Here is a 17,389-nt window from a genome sequence, read left to right as displayed (position 1 = left end):
GTTCTATTGTGTGCTTTGCCTTCGTTCGTATGCGATGTATTTAGCTGTGCCCTCCTACAAAGTCCTGTGAGATACTGCAGTATCTACATATAAATAATTATTAATTGATTATTAATTGGGATATTTTATATTTGTCCTCGTTCTTTTTGTATACATAGCTTGGACTGAGTTTACGACAGCTACAATGTTGGTGAACCTTGTAAACTGCGAAAGGCAGTGAACTTATCTGGTGCTCTTATCTCAAGCAGCGCTAGGGAAGCTGCGAGCAGTGCACAAGAGAGGACGGTGGTGACGTCATGTGAAACCTATGTATTCGATTCGGAAGCATTTGTATTCCACCTTGAAAGAGCAATATTTGCACACCTCTAGGCTTGAAAAGACGCATAAATAGGCCATGCATTCGCCAAGTAAATGTCACACATACTACTTAATATTCTGTAAGACGTAGACTTATGCAACACCTCGGTATTTGTGCCGCACCATGCTGTTTCTTTCGATTGTCTTTCATTGTATATTCGTACTTCCCGCCTCTCTCGAGCACGGGTCATGCGATAGGGTGCGCTGGCTGCGCGGCGTCGCCTCAAAGCACAATTGCCCATTTCTCAGCGCCTTGAACCATCCGTATCAATAAAATATGAAGTGGGAATTTTTGTCATGACATCAGATGAGGCGTCGGCAGGTCTGAAGTCGAGAGAAGAAAACAAAACCGTAAGAGAACGCGTGTGCCCCTTATAACATGGCCGCAGTACGGCGAGGTCACGCTTGTGACGCCGCTGTTGTTAAAGCGGCAGGTAAGCGAAGCTAAACGGGGCGCATGCGCAGCTTGCCGTCTGGCGGCGGCAGGCGTCTTTTCCTCTCGCAAGGCGTGTGCGTGCGTGTGTGCGTTTGTCTGCCGTGCCGGACGGACCGACGAAGTGCGTGCGGCTGCGGCGGCGGCGGATTTTGCGGCTCAGCAGCGGTGCTCATTTGTGGTGCCTTTTTTTTTCTTCTCCGTTCCACCCCTCGGATAATACCGATCGTCGAACGTCAAGATGTCGGACGAACACAACAACCACGACGACTCGAACGAAATCCAGGACATACCAGAGATCGAGCTCATCATCAAGGTAACACGCCCGCATCCGCCGTCCCGAAGCGGGCGGCAGCCAGCGAACCGCCGGTTAGGCCTAGCGCCAGCGATAGCTCTTTTTCAAAGCGCTGTGCCGTTAGATCGGGCATACGGCCGCCCTTTACCGTAATTTTTGACCAAAGTACCGTGTTTCTCGTTATAAACACCCGGGGGGTGCTCCCGCACTGACGTTTTCGGCTGACAGGGCCGCCTGCCAGCATTCGGGCGTAATCGAAAGTGCCTCCTGGCGTGAGCGGGCTGTTCTGCTAGCGGCCTACGAGTTCACTTTCCATCGACGTCGCGCAGTTTTTCTGGCCTCTACTAGCGGCACTCGGACCCATATTTCTCGTCCGTGCGTTCGCTTTGCGTTGCACTATCTCTTCCCTTGCAGTTTTTGCTAATTTTTTTCTTTAGAGCTCCATCCGCTGCTATTTCCTGCCAACGCTGGCCGAGCCCCGGTGAAAACACCTGTTCTAGCGCGAACATTGCATGCTGGCCGGAGTTTCGACATTGATGAAGAAAGCACGTGAACAGAGGTCTTCTGCCCGACTGGCGCAATGCGAAAAAAGAAGTTAGAAGTGAGCCAACGGCCTGAAAAACGGCGGTCGCAGATACTGGGTTGAGCAAAGCCAGGGGTGTGCGTGTGTGTGTGTGTGTGTGGGTCTGTGTAATCTCGGCTCGAAGCTGTCGCTAGCCGGCCTGCTACGGCTCGCCTCCGAAACTGGGCAGACGGGCCAGGCGGGCAGTTTAATTCGTGTCGGGAACGGTTTTGCGTTTGTATGTCATGGCACACTTTCTATTTCAGTCTGCCGGAAAATGCCGGAACTTGGGGCGCAGCAGACTGGTTGCTTTCCCTCTCTGAGCAGGTTGTGTCCTTGAGCAATATCGCCGATATTTTTTTTTCTTTCTTTTTCATTCGCTTGCCCGCGCCGTTCGTTCTCTCATCCCTTGGTTAGTAGTAGCTCTTCGCTGCTGTTTTTTTCCGTGCCCTGCTGGTTGTAGAGAGCGCGACGAAGTGTTCGAACGCGGTTTTTTTCGCGCGCGCTTTGTCGTCGTCTCGCGATACTTCAGGTCCGTTCTCACTTGCGACGAAGCGACGCGATTTCTGTCGTTTGGTCTCGACCAATTTTTGTCGCCAAGCGACAGAAATCGCGTCGCCTCGTCGCAAGTGTGAACGGGCCTCTCGCGTACGGTTTTGTTTGATACGAGAGAAACGCGTGGGCGGTAGGGTAGTAGTCCGGCTTCGGTCACGAGACAGCGCTGGACGCGGGCCTTCTCACAATCGCTGCCGGCCGTCTTGTGAAACTCGTCGCCGCCTTGTTTTTGCCGAGGCCTAGCCAGTTTCCAGTCGCTTCTTTCTCCCGGTACGGCGGGAACTTTTTCCTCGAGGCCAGCCTTTTCGCTTTCCCTGTCTTTCTTCCGTGCTTCGTCGTCGTCGTAGCCCGTCCTCTGTGACCCGCGCCGACGACTGTCTCGCTCGCGACGTCTCCCAAGATCTTTTTCTTGCCTCCGAGTGAAGTCGACTTTCCCATGGCCCCCTTTCAGCTTTCGGTTTTTTTTTTTCTTTTTTTTTTCTAACTGCCGCGCTTCGGAGGTCTCTCTTCGTCGGCGTGCCGACTTTGGCGGTTTTCGCAGCGCTCGAAATTGGATTACTACGGTAGGCGTTTTCAGGCATGTTTCTTCTTTGTGGGCGCTTTTTAGGCAGGTAGGGGGTCACACGTCGATGGGCCACTCTTTACCCGACCCGACGCGTCTTTGTGGCAGGGAATTAGGTAGGTTTTGTGTAGACGAAAGCACTGTCGAAATATTCTGCGGCGCCTAACCGTAGCTTTCGACCACGAACGTTTCTCGATTGCTCTCTCAATATTTCGTCGAGAAACTGTCACGCTCGAACGCACTTTCGATTTGTCGGGCATTTTAGACGGCGAACAGGCTGGTGACCCAGATGGCTGAACTGTCCCGAACTTTTTTTTTATTAATAACCTTCGTCGGAGGGCATTGCTTTGTTCGACGTTAATCGAATCCCAACAACGATGACGAGGTCCTGTCGTAATTCCGGCGTGCTAGTCGAGTTAGCGGGGTTGCTACGGCAAATTCGATTATAGACGGCAGAAAAGCGCCCCACATTGGAAGGGCGCACGTTATCACCGTCGCTGCGGCGAAAAGATTGCGAAGTTTAGCGACTTCTCGCGTCCGCGCAACGTCGTCCCACTTCGGTTTATGAGCGACGTCTGAGGCTGTTGGCTTCGAGGAATTCTTTCCGTGCCTTCAAAAAGCGGTCGTTTAGTTTTCTTTTCTTGTTTTTTTCTTTTTTTGAGGGGCGGAGTTCCTTTGGGGCCTGGCTTCTCCTGTCGTCGTAATCGTCGTTTCATGTAGTCACGGTACTAAAACACCGGGACACTCGTTTACGCCTCGCATTAGAGATTCGTGCTTCAAAGACAAGAGACTACAGCAAAGCTGTATACCTCTACCCCAATGGTTTCATCTCCGTTGGCCAAGACGCCACGGCGCCAAGAGTACACTTATCACATCAACGTTGCTTTCATTGGTTTTATACCTCCACTCCTGAAGGCGTCGACGACCGAGCGACCCGTCGCGGTGGCTCGGTGGCTACGCCGTCGCGCTGCTGAGCCCGCGGACGTGGTTTCGATCCCAGCCGCGGTGCCAAAGTGAAAACGCCCGTGTGTCTAATTTCGGCACACGGTAAAGATCCCCAGGTGGTCGAAATTAATGCGGATCTTTCCACTACGGCGCGCCTCATGGCCCAGGCGTAGCTCCGACGCGTAGAACACCCACAATCAAATCAATCAATCAATAGACGACCGAGCGAAAGGTGCCGAACAGATTTGATGAACGGTCTCGTCGTGCGGCCATTTAGGTAGCGGGGGGATCCGTGTTAATGCAAGGGGGTCATAATTTCTTTCTGGCGGTATGCGCCTAAATAGCGCTATTACCCCGAGCGTGGAAGGGTCGTCCGGCGGTCGTAAAAATGCGCCGACCGTGCTCAACCCTCGGAACCACGCCTGCCCACTTTATCTCGTTGCCCGGTAAAAGCGCTGGGCGGGTGCTACGCGTCTCTGGCGGGGCGCTGGGATGGCGTGATGAGAATTTTCGCCTAGTGCGATGACGCTTGTTGGGAGGGGGTCACTCGCGCGGGATGTTGGAACATTGAATGCCTGTTTAAAACCAATGGTGTTCTGTCAAAAAACTAATGCATTTCCCCATAGGCCAGTTGGGCGACCGAAAAGCTCTAATATCTCTGTACATACGGCGTGTGTTTGAAACCTGGCTTCCATTGTGTTGAAAGGGTCACTTGAAAATCGCGAAAAGGGAACGGTTCTAGATGAGACAATACATGCATTGCCCATGAAGGAGTGCATCAGTATATCTTCATCTCATAAACACATTTAGATTGTTCGTAGATGTTTACTTAATGAGGGAAAAATTGGCGCATATGTTCGTTTGTCTTTGAAGTTGTGACGATCTTTTGGATGCACTTTCAAGGTTGGATGCACTTTAAGCTTTCATGTTCTTGTTAACTTTTTAAAGGAGCCGTGAAGAGAAAATATAACTTCGTTTAATTTGAAAGAACTAGGATTCAGTATCTCACTCAGCTCCATTACAGCCACAAAAGATGTTTTTTAATGAAAAAAAAGCAAGAAGTATTCAAAAACTTTCAAATTTTGCGCCACAGTGACGTGTTATGAGCAAAAATGATGCCATACGGGCCAACAATGAAACATAATTTTCAGTGTGTTAACTGCACGTTAGCATTCAAGTGATGCGGTCAAATGGAACTAGAGGCCCCATTACAGATGTACATTCATGTGTCGTTGCGACAGGTCAGTCAGGCGGCCGCCAATCGCACAAACAAGGTTCCGTGACGCCATGGAGAAGTTGCGGGAAATTGGCTGGGGGGTCGCGACTGCTTCACACGTTTTCTTTAATATCTCCGTTATTTGTTCGATGATTGCGATGATATTGGTATCATTGTTATTGGGACTAAGCAGTCTTTCTAATAAACCCAAGTTGTATTTTGTCTTCATGGCTTCTTTAAGCAGGCATGGCAAATTTTTGCTATTTCTTTGTTGCCTCAACATCATTTGATCAACATATGCAGGTGGATATTAAGTGCTCACACCTGCATGATCTTTCTGGGGGTGATGGAGTATGCTGAATGGATTTCTTGCGTCCAGTTCTGGAGCTGAGCCCTGGTTCCTCCTTTTTGCTCGAGTTAACTGGGGAAAACTGGCACAGTTTTATTCATGGCTCAATTCGTGCCTTTGGCATTGTGTGTCCATCTAATGTGAGCAAGTTGGATGGCTAAGAAACCAATTGTCATTGACCTTTCCAGTTGTCAGTCGCTGAAATTTTTCGACAGGTAGCTGAAATGGGGGTTGAAATTGCCTGTGTGATAGGGGCATAAGGGTGGCTAGTGTGTTAAAAATCAGGGGCGAAAACACGAAACGTACTCAACCAGTTACACACTAGCCATATTGTGTTCTACCATAGGGTAATTGTTAGAACAGTGGTTCTTGCGAAGCGCTGAAATAGACCTTGCAGTGGCACCGACATGTTTTCGGAGATGTTTGTTGTGCATGGTGAATGTGAATGTTTCGGGCCCAGTTTTATTGTACTGATTCGAAGTGTTTCGTTGACGTACAGCCCCTTGCACAACATTCAGATTTCTGGGCCAGATCAGCTTTCTGTGGGGAAACCAGGATCAGTCATTTTGTGGATGCTGTGGCGGAGTTAAGCGTAATGGTAATCTAAACCTGGGGATCACAAAGCAAGGGGGCATCGAGACGTGTGACAAGTGTTCCGCACCAAAAACAAAATCTTGCTGGCATTCGGCGCGTGTTCGTCGGCCGCGGTGGCTCAGTGGCTACGGTGTTTGCTGCTGAGCACAAGGACGTGGCTCCAATTCTCTTCGGCGGAAGCTGCTTTTCTGGTAGAGGTGAAAAGCTAAAACGTCAATGTATTGTTTGAGATTTCAGCGCACGTCAAAGATCCCCAAGTGGTTGAAATCAATCCGCAGCCCTCCACTACGGCGCGCCTCATCGCCTGCGTTGCATGGCGCGTTAAACCCTACAATCAGTGAAGGCGACAAAAGCTGTCCTTAAACTAGTAATTTGAGTGTGTTGGTTAATGAGTGTCACATGTGAGCAAAGCAGTTTTTAAGCGACTAATTTGGGCTAGTTGGCTCATGTTTACGAGAATTTACACCGGCACCGATGACGGGGCGAGGACAGTTGCAAGGATTGCAGTGGACAGTTCCCACACTAAGCACGCTAAGTATACGTCTATTTTTATTGCCACTGTCACCCCATGTACATTTTACAGCGAATCTGTATATGGCTAGGGTTCTGTGTTTTTCAAGGCTCATATTACCCACCAGTATATACCCGCCTACTTTCTTCTTGTCCCTTAACGTTACACCTATCATCTTCCATTCCATTGCTCGCTGAGTCGTCCTCAATTTAAAGGAGTACTGACACGAAAATTTTATGGTCCACTTTTATTGCTTCTATTAATGCTTAGTGGCCTGGCGAACCCGACACAGCACTTTAAATACTTCAGTGTGCGATAATTAATTACATTGAACGGCCTGAAAATCATTTGTTTCAAATTCCCGTGCTTTCATCCCGAAAGGTGTATATGACAGAATCCCGGCATGTCCTCACCGCTTTGTGCGAACGTCAAAACACTGCGGAGGCCGGTGGGGCGTTGTTTCGACCGTGCCGCCGCCGGAGCTGAACGCGCTCCCCGCTCGCGGGGCCGCGCGCGTGAAGTGACGTCACGAGTTTTTGACGAGCGCTGTCGCGTCACTTTTTTTGGCTACCAGGGGTGATGTCACGCTGATGTCCATTTGCTGAGCGCCGCTCCGCGCGCTGCTCCGTCGGCGCAATAAATGAGGTCCAATTGAAGTATGTTCTTCGAATCGCAGGCCGCTCATATTTCACCCAGGGTATTCTGTTGAGTAAAGGAAGCGACGTGTACAATAATATTAAAGCCGAAAATTGGTGTCAGTACTTCTTTAATAAGCTGAACCCTTTTAGTGAGCCTGCAAGTTTCTGCCCCGTAGGTGAGTACCGGTAAGATGCAGCTGTCATACTTTCCTCTTCAGAGACAATGGTGCGTCAGGGAACAAACGTATGTTAAGGACATATTAGTAGAAATTAGGAAGAAGAGAAATGGACGTGGGCAAGGCATGCAATGCGAAGGCGAAATAACCGTTGGTCATTAATGGTAAGAGTGGATCCCCAGAGAAGGCAAGCGTGGTAGGGGGCGGTGAAAGTCAGATGGGCAGCTGAGACTCAGAAGTTTGGAAGTTTTCGGGGATAAATTGGTTGCAGCTAGCACAGGACTGGGATAACTGGAGATCTATGGGAGAGGCCTTTGCCCTGCAGTGTCTGTACACAGGCTGATAATGATGATGAACAAGCTGTGCTTCATTGAAGAGTTTAATTTGATTGCATTTATTGTACCGACAGAGCATTTCGGTAAGCAGCACCCTGCAAATGGACATCAACATGGAAATATTATGGTGCAACAGCTTATCTCGAACGTAAGACGTCGTACGTCATGATGCAGCAATTCGGGAAGCCACTTCACCTGCATGCCGGGGTGACACGATGCAAACAGCAATCATGAGCTAAGCAGTTGGCCACGACTACAGGTGGTCGCTGCTTGCCAGAATGAAACTTTGGGCAGAAATGAAGTTCCACAAGTGGCAAGGAGCTCTCATAATGTGGGCGAGAATCCCAACGGAAGTTTCCATCCACACCACAAGTGAAAGTGGTCATACAATTGCACCATTATGGTAGGCCTGAACTGGCTTATACAGCTCATTCAGGGAAATATGGGCTGGTCTGAATGCTTTAAAGCCACTGCAGCAAGTCGAGTGGGACAATCAAAACAAAAGGCGTGGATTGTTTTGATGTCCGTGCCAAAACAGTGCCGTAACGGCATGCTTCTAGCATCCGTGTCTTCTGGGGACAAAAATGACAATTTTTGTCACGTTTATCGTGCAATCATTCACTTAGCGCATTCTTTCGTGATTGCTATGACAATACACATTGACCAATGATGGGGAAATGGGGAAAGATGTCAAAATTTGGTGTTAGTACTTAACGAAAAATCTATGAACTACGTGCAATTAAACTCCCACTCAACCTGAGTAGCCCTGCTGCAGCAGCTCAGTGGCTAAAACGTTGCGCTGCTGAGCACGAGGACGCGGGGTCGATTCCCGCCCGCGGCGGCCACTTTTCTGATGGAGGCAAAAGGCAAAAATGCTCGTGTGTACGAAGTTTAATACGAAGGGCGCACGTTAATATAGTTTAGTACGAAGGGCGCACGTTAATAATCCTCAGGTGGTCTAAATCAATCCGAAGCCCTCCACTACACGCGCACCGCCTGCGTTGTCGGCGCGTTAAACCCTACAATCAATCAGTCAATGACCGAGTGCGTTAACACCTGAGTGTAGCGGTAGAGGGCTGCAAATTCGTGAGATATCTGGTATTTTCACGGTGTCGTAGAACAGCAATTATGGCCCTTTCACAATGGGCGTGTCAGCAGGGTCACGCCCTCTGTCCATTGTCAGTGGATGCTGCTGCACTGTGCGGGGCAATGGCAGGTCCAGGAATGTGCTTTGCTTTGCGCTTGACTGCTGCCACGGTACGTGGATGCACGATGTGCGTTTTGACTGCACCGCTCTGTGGGTTCCTGTTCGTGACTCTCATTTCTACGTGTGCATATTTCCTCCTGCTGACTTTGACCCCCCTGAAAAGGTTAATTTAGATGGAACCCTTCGGACGTGATACTTGGGTTAAATGGTGCATTGACGTCTTTTTTGCATTTAGGTTTAGTGTAGTGACTGTACAATGAAAGCATGCATTCCTCGTGGAATTGGATTGTGTTTTATTGAAAAGTTGGAAATTGAGAATAAGTGGGATTCTCATATTGAAGTTTTTAATAATCTCTGCTGTGATGCAATAAGTAAAAGAAATTCATTTTTTATGGTAGGTGGATCTACCATTGATTTCCGACAATACAGTTTTGGTCTGTTCTTGCTCCGGTGGCTTCGTTTTGTTTGTTGCGGCACATGTGTGCGGAGTGGAGTTGAGAGAGGGAGTTAACATAATTCGAGCTTCGTTTAAAAATTGAAATCTAGGAAGCTGCAATTTTCACTTGCGTGCAACGCTGGTTGCCTGTTACCTCCAACATGAAAGTTTCGCGGCATAAAGCTGGTGTCAAATTTGAGACCCATGTGGTCGCGGATGCCCGCCTTCTTGTTTGCCGAGTCCCCTGTGCAAAAAGTTCGAAGTGGTTAGGTTGTAAGACAGCATCAGGTTGTGGCTGTTGAAAGACTTCAGATAAGAAAGGAAAAAGTGCAGACTTGAAAGGAAGAGACGGGTGCTTTGATTTAGCGAAAGCTTTGTTTTGGAGTAGACTCTGACAGGCGTCTTAGTAGGGATTCTTGTTTTCTGTAGTTGGCCGAGGTCGACAAAGGAGAAATGAGGTACTTTGAACTGTGCTTCTGTTTGTGCTGCCTACACAGTTGTATTTCTGGTTGAGTTTGAAACAAAGCAAGGAAGAATTGCCTAGAGAAAAAGGCTATGTTGAAATTGGGCTTGGGCTGTTTCCGTCCACGGCTCTTCAAACAATTTCTTTTAATTTTCAAGTAAACTTTGTGAAATCTGTCAGTCTTGCTACTTTTTCTCCTCTTATTTCAAATATGCCACTATTTTTTGAGTCAGTCAATTAGTTACCTAGATAATTGGAGATCATTAGTCATCTTTGGAGGAACAATAGACAAAACAGTGTTGGTCATAAAACTGTAATCTTTCATTTTTCCGCTACTATGAACCCTGATGAGCGCAATAAGAGAATAGGTTTTTGATGCACTGCTTGGATCTAATTTTACAGCTCATTAAACTTTGCTGTTAGAATTGGGATTGGAAATGGTTCCTTGCCACTGGTGCCACCAAGGTTTAATGAGCTGTAAAATTAGTTCTAAGCAGCGCATCAAAAAACCGATTCTCTAGTTATTCTCACCAGGGTTCATAGGTTACAATTTTATGACTAACGCTGTTTTGTGTATTGTTCCCCCCAAAATGACTAATTATCTCTTATTATCCTGGTAACTAATTGACTGACTCAAAAATTAAAGGAAGCTGTATAAGAGCAGTGTCCCCCCTTAAACATGTTCTGACGTGTAGATAGGACTAGCGCACTCCTGTCGGATCTCAGTATCGATGAATGTTTTAAAAAGCGAAAAGGGGCGTCAAAGTTGCGCTGCATCTTGGACGTGATCTGTTTGGACCTGATAACCATTTCCAACGTCTTCACTGCGGGTGTGTGGCTTGTTTAAAATCGGTATCTGCTGCTTTGGGTGCCGTAACCGGTCAACAACGATTAACTTTCGTTCAAGCGATTACAAATGTCACATTGTTTTTGCATCGGCAGCGTCAAAACCTAATTTGACAGCCGGCGGCACCTGTGCCGTTGTAGGTGTAAGAAGCGTCTGTGCATCACTGGGACAGGACAGCACACAGAGTGGGCATTAGGCGCGACGCTAGTCAGATCCTTTGTCTTTGTCGCACCTCCCCCACCCCTTGTGACGGAAACACAAAGGGCGGCTTTAGTTGGCAAGGGAAACCTTTTTTTCTTCTGCTCTGGCTTTTTTTGAGTGAAGGGGCTTGTCTCATTAGAGTGCAGTTTTATGTAACGCGTATGGGTTGTCTGTGCCCCACACTGGGCTTTAAGTTCATCGTTGGATTGTGTGTGTTTTGGGATGAAATCTTGGGCGTGTTGCGATGGTTGATTGAGCTGTTTGAGGACCCTTAGTCTGATTGGCGCACGTGGACTTCAGAAATGTCTTCGGTCGGCACGGCAACTTTGACAAATTTTTGTCACTCGGTAGTTAACAAAAGCGAGATGTTGAGCAAACGTCGGATCAGTGATGAGGAAATAGGCTGTGGTCAGTTTTTCTTCTCTGTAAGCAAAGCAAACCGACGTGGCTATCGTTTGCAAGACGACCTTTCGCCGAGGTCTTGTATTACTACGTTTCTGAGGTTTTGTAGTTCAGGGAACTGATGCATTCTGTGCCGTTTTGCCTTTTATTGTCCATGGTCACGGCAGCCTGTTTTGTAACAGTGCGAAAGTTTGAAGCCAAAGCTAAGCTACAGCTACAATTGTCTGTGAAGGTTAGGAAATTGAGGACCAAGGAATGCTTCATTTAAGCGCTTTGTGTTGCAAAACAGCCTTGAATATTTCCGTTATAAGCCATGTAGCTGACTTGCTTTGCGTTCTTTCTTAAATGAGTATTGCAGGTGTTTACATGCAGCCCTCCAATTAGAATGCTAGCTTCAGCTGCAGTTATCACCACAGGCAACAAAGTCGTGTGTGACATGCTTTCCTTTTATGGGCCGTAATTCTAAAGAAACGCAATGGAATACAATGAAAAGCTGCTGGTGAGGGATACTGTGAGGTTTCCTTCGGAAGAGATCAGCCCATGAAATGGTGTTACTGGAGCAAATTTACAAATATCATTGTTGTTTCACATTACTGCCATTCGGTGATGTGAAACACACCTTTGATTTTCAGTGGTGACCTTACTGCACCATGTGCTTAAATGTTCCTGAATCAATTGTTTTGTGTCTTCATGTTTTTACTTTTGCATATACAAGACACACTGTGTGCCTGCCTTTATAATGGCCTTACAATTTGTATTTTATTCTGGATGTTTGTTCAAATTGAAGCGGGCATAACCTCTGCCATGAGCACATGCAACACAGGGGCTGGAGGGCTGAGTAACTTCGCCTAATAGGTGGCACTGTGTGTTCAATTGTAAGTTTTGGCTTTTTGCGAACCTGAAGAACTGTGAAAAGGGAAATGGTGAGGGACATGTGAACAATGAAGTCTTGGTCGATACTTTACCGTTGGGTTCAAGCACTGGTGAATTTTGACACCAAGATCAAACAAGCTAAATTTGCAAAAATTTCTGTGGTGTTAGGTATACTTACTAGTATTAGTGCCGGTTGCTATAATAGTAATCCTTCATGCAGCAGCCATTCTTTATATCACGAATCAGCTTAGACTTGATTTCTAATAGTTGCACCGTGCAAAAACTGGTAGAGGCCGCTATGTTTGTCATTGCTGAAACAAATGCAGTAAAGATAATTGCATTATAATTAGCCTCCTTGAAAATATTTGTGCCGTAAACCTTGTCAGCATGCCTGTCACAGGTGCCAACAAACTTAGGTTTATGATTTACCTGCTCCGATTATGGGAGACCACGTAATAAAATTTGTCGCTTGCAGCGCTCTTGCAACTTGTGCATTTCTGCCTTATGGCCACCAGGTGTTATTCTAGCAATGAAGTGTGGCTTTGCTAATAAAAACGTGTTCGGCTGCGCGCTTCTAAATCCTGTGCGTGTTCATTTAGTAAGCAAGTCACTTATTCCGGCTTGGCTAGAAGCGTCTGTTCAGTTGCAGGATTTTGTATGAGGTATTTTAGTATTGTAACCTGCGTTTGAAGTTCAGCTCCTCTTAACCTTTTTCTGAGTAGTAAATAATTTCCCTCCTACAAGACCTAAGCAGTCGAAGTCTTTCCAGCAAGAAATTCGATACTGCTTTGCAACAAGGTATGTGGTGTGTGCGACAAAAAATATGTGAAATGGCACAAGAGTGCACGCTGCTGAGAGAAACCACACATCGGAGCACCATTTAACGCAAAGCTGATTTTCTTGCTCAATAATGGAAGGCGGGCGGTCGGGAGGAGCTTTCATTTTAAAATGTGGACCATTCTGGCCCAAGAAATAACTTCATTGTGAATGTAAGCCTGACGACGTATAGGCTATGGCGAGGCAGAATTAACATTGTGAAACAATCGAAGGAAGGAAACACGTGACATGCCTTTTTGCTCTAATACAACTATATTGACTCCTAATGTAATGGAGGTTACAGCTATGATACGATACCGCCATATTTTTGTAGCGATAGCTTTGAAGTTGACCACAGCACTAGCAGCAGCAGCGACTGAATGATGAAATGTGAAACTGCAGTGAAAGTGTGCGAAAACGCTTAACAGACGAAATGAGGTCCGCACATGTACTTGATGGGGACTGCTAAAAAGCACTTGGGTGTTAGTTTGGTTTTAAAGGGCCTTGAATACCGTGATTTTGTGCTACACAGCAAAGTCATCAGTTTCTAATCTCTTCATCGATTTCATTTTTTCATACATCTGGTGTAGCAAGCTAGGCGCCTTGGCCAAGCTAACCTCACAGTATCATTAAAGACTATTCTCTCTCTCTCTCGTGATGGCTGCTAACAATAATTGGGCTGGAAGTTTTGTTACATTTTCATTGATTGTATATATTAGTCGCTCTATTAAGCACAGTTTGTCCATTCTGTTTGAGGATTGGGAACAGTAGAACCACTGACCAGTGTGTGGAGGTATTTTTGGTGAGGCCCCGGGTAACTGAAAGTATGGCCAGTTAAATTTTGAAAAAACACCCACCGCAATGGCTCAGTGGTGAAGGCGTTGCGTTGCGCTGCTGAGCACAAGGATGTGGGTTTGATTCCCGGCTGCGGCAGCCACTTTTCTGATGGAGGTGAAAAGCAAAAACGCTCGTGTGCGAGATTTCGGCGCACGTTAAAGATCCCCAGGTGGTCAAAATTAATTCGGAGCCCTCCAGTACGGAGCGCCTCATCGCCTGCGTTGCGTCGGCATGTTAAACCCTACAATCAATGAAATTTTGAAAACAGCTTCGCTTTGGTGTAGCTTGAAACTTTTATTAAGCATTTTTGAGTGAATAATTATGTTGCCTGCAAATCTTTTAAAATAGAAATTTGATATGGCAACTCTATTTGGGAGAAAAGAAAAGGCTTCTTTAATCAGAGCTGTGACAAATGCACTTCTTCACTCAGAATTTCGTTGACTTGGTCGCTTATACACTAATATCTGCTAACTTACGGGTTTTACAAATCTTGTATTTTTCACCAAAGTTGCTCCATACACTTTGAAGCAAGCTATGGATAACTGAAAATATCGCCTGCTACAGCTAGAGACACACAACGAGATACACAAAGAAGGTCCTTCACTTTGGTTTGCATTTGAAACTCTCTATGAGACGGCGGCTTTCTTTGAGGGGCGAATCACTTTGCTTAAAAGTATATTAGGACACCAGTTAAGATTGAAGCCAAAAATGACTGGATGAAGGTGTTCGTTCACAGCAAGTGTGCCCCTAGGTTTATGTACAATTTCATTACCGTCGTTCCCTCTTGCACCTATTTCCACACTGCCATGTCTCACCATCACTACTGCGTTGCTGTTTGCATGACCAAGCTGCTTTCTTTCTTTCCCATTTTCTGGTGTCGTTGTCTTACTTTGACGATGTGGCTTGTTCATAATTAGTTTCAAATGTGTTAGGTTGCAAAATGCCTGAAGTGGCATTGAGACTCTCGGTGTATTCGCATTGTGCGTGTGGCCTGACGTGCGCAGTTTGGCTGCCAAGCCCTCACACATTTAAAGACTGCTTGTGCGTGCGAGGAATAAAGTTGACTCCAAATGTACTACATACCCGCCGTGGTGGCTCAGTGGCTAAGGCGTTGCGCTGCTGAGCACGAGGTCGCGGGTTCGATTCCCGGCCGCGGCGGCCACTTTTCTAATGGAGGCGAAAAGCAAAAGCGCCCGTGTGTACGGGATTTCGGCACACGTTAAAGATCCCCAGGCGGTCCAAATTAATCCGGAGCCCTCCACTACGGCGCGCCTCATCGCCTGCGTTGCGTTGGCGCATTAAACCCTATGTTAGAACTGTGCGCGGACCTTCCGTCCAGTCGTGGAGAGAGACCACAGAGGGACGACAGAACGGCCGGGCGCAGGAAAGGAAAAGCCATTAAGAGGCGCCTCTGGCAGTAACGGGACACCACGACTGGAGGGAGGGGCCGCTCGCGGAATTCGGGGAAGCGAGGGAGCGGCCCGGCTCTTGGTGACCGCGAAAGCGGAAAGGAACAGAACGACTCGGAGGGGCCCACGGACGAGCATCGTTTCGGCGACTGCTCGAATTGGCTCCAACGAGAAGTGAATAAACAGTTTAACGAACGAAATATCGAAGTGCTTCTTCTGGGTTAATTCAAAAACCTGCAACGACAGGAGAAGTATTCTCTTACAACAAAATTTGGTGCCGAAACCCGGGAACGGATTACCACATCGACCGGACCCCACCGACTCCACTTCAAGCACCGACATGGAGATTCAACGAAAGAAACGACGGGCCATCCGATCACAGGTAACCCGCATCGTTAAAGAAATCGACGAATGCCTTGCGGCCAGCGCCGAGCCGACCGTCGACGCATTGAAGGCGATGCTGCAGCGCCTTGAAACAACCAGCCTCAAGCTGTCAGAAGTGGACGCGGCGATCGAGCGGTGCCTGACAGATGAGGACGCTGACGAAGAGTTCGAGCAGGTCTTGGAATATTCGGACAAGATCGCCAATTCCTTGGGCAGGCTCAAGCACAAGATCGAGACGCAGCGTCTTCCTCGTCAGGCACAGGCTCCAAGTACGAGCAGCAACGAGCCTCAACCGCAGAAAACTTCAGCCCCAAAAACGAAGCTGCCAAAATTAGAACTCATTCGGTTTGACGGCAAGCGAAAAAATTGGCAACCGTTTTGGGAACAATTCGAACAATCAGTGCACAAGAATGCGGACTTGACTGCAAGCGACCGATTTCACTACCTGAGGTCCCTGCTCACCGGAGATGCTGCGGCTGCTATTGCAGGACTCCCAGCGACTGCCCAGTGCTACAGCGACGCCGTCGATCTTCTACAGCAGCGTTTCGGCAGCCCAGCGGCGTTGATACAAGAGCACATGCAAGGCCTCATCGACGCGCAGCCGTTGACGTCGTCAAAGAATGTGCCCGCCCTGCGGCGTCTTTACGACAGGCTACAGGTGCACATGCGAGGACTCAAGTCGTTAGGTGTGGCGGACGAGTCGTACAGCGCAATGCTCTACCCCGTGCTGCTACGTGTGCTTCCAGCGGACATGATTTTGGATTATCACCGCCGGCAAGCCGAGGATAGTGACGGGACAAGCAGTGCAGCATCAGCGAACGGCGACTCTGCATCAACCGGCTCATCAGCATCATCTCAAGAGTCTCCACTCCGATCTCTCCTCCACTTCTACCGACGAGAGCTGGAGAGCCGTGAGAGGGCAGCGGAAAGCCGACCCGACGACAACCACGGTAAGCCCCCGCCTCCTTTTCGCAAGCATCACGCGGCATCCGACAAGGGCCCCCCTAGAACCCCAACGGTAGCGGCCTTGCACGGGACGTCGTCCGACACACAGTGCTTACTTTGTCAATCGAAGGCACATGACACTCCCGACTGCAACGCAAAAATAGACCTGAGGGAAAAGAAGGCCATACTAACATCGAAAGGCAGGTGCTTCCGCTGCACCAAGCGCGGACACCTTGCAAAGCGTTGTAGGGCAAGCATCGAATGCAAAGCTTGCAAACGACGACACGCAACGACGATGTGCGACCCGGAGTTCTTGAGAAAAATGCATGCGCATGGCGAAGAAACGAAGGTGAAGGAGGTGTTTAACGCTCCCATCTCTCTGCATGCATCCGAAAACACAACCGATCGCCCCTCCGTACTCATGCCGACTGTGACAGCGTGGAGCAGTGGACAGAGCACAAAGAGTATCACAAGAATCCTTTTCGACAGCGGCAGCCAACGATCGTTTATTACGGAGGAGCTGTCTAAGAGACTCGGCTGTCGGCCGCTCCGCACGGAGAAACTCTCGATTGGAGTGTTTGGAGGGCAGAGCGACGCACGAACATTCCGGGTGGTTGAGGTTCGCCTCATCAGCAAGCATAATGCAAACACGGAAAGGGTAATTGAGGCGCTGGAAACACCCTCAATCTGCGAGCAACAAATTCCCTGCCCTGACGACGAAATTCGCAAGTCGCTAGAAGAACTTCGCTGCCCACTTGGTGACGACACAACAGTACTAACGAACGCGAGCACCGGAATCCTTGTTGGCTCTGATTATTATTGGGAGTGCATTACGGGCTCTGTAAGAAAGCTGCAAAACAAACTCATGGCAGTGGAGACAATATTCGGTTGGGCAGTTCAGGGTCAGACTTCGACAACATGTCAGCTGGTTAACTGTGCCCACGCGGTCGTCCTACGTACGACAGTAGCCGACCAAGAAACAGCGCCAATTTTGAGGCAGTTTTGGGAGCTAGAGGGCGTCGGTGTGTCGGAAACAACACA

The 17,389-nt window shown here is 48.2% G+C and overlaps 1 protein-coding gene across 1 annotated transcript in view; it reads left to right on the top strand.

Annotated features, from left to right (window-relative positions):
• Positions 1–855: 855 nt before the first annotated feature.
• The window catches only part of Clic (chloride intracellular channel protein 5), a 62,743-nt gene continuing 46,209 nt past the window's right edge, over positions 856–17,389 (top strand). The window contains exon 1 of the mRNA XM_077685594.1: positions 856–1,106. Within this exon, the coding sequence (XP_077541720.1) occupies positions 1,032–1,106 (75 nt within the window). The 5' untranslated portion in view covers positions 856–1,031. The remainder of the gene's footprint in view (positions 1,107–17,389) is intronic.

The sequence above is a fragment of the Haemaphysalis longicornis genome, unplaced genomic scaffold (genome assembly GCF_048455015.1).
Source record: "Haemaphysalis longicornis isolate Haplotype H1 unplaced genomic scaffold, Haemaphysalis longicornis Haplotype H1 scaffold_9, whole genome shotgun sequence".
In the NCBI taxonomy this organism is placed as follows: Eukaryota; Metazoa; Arthropoda; class Arachnida; order Ixodida; family Ixodidae; genus Haemaphysalis; species Haemaphysalis longicornis.
This window is presented reverse-complemented; position numbering and strand designations above follow the sequence as displayed.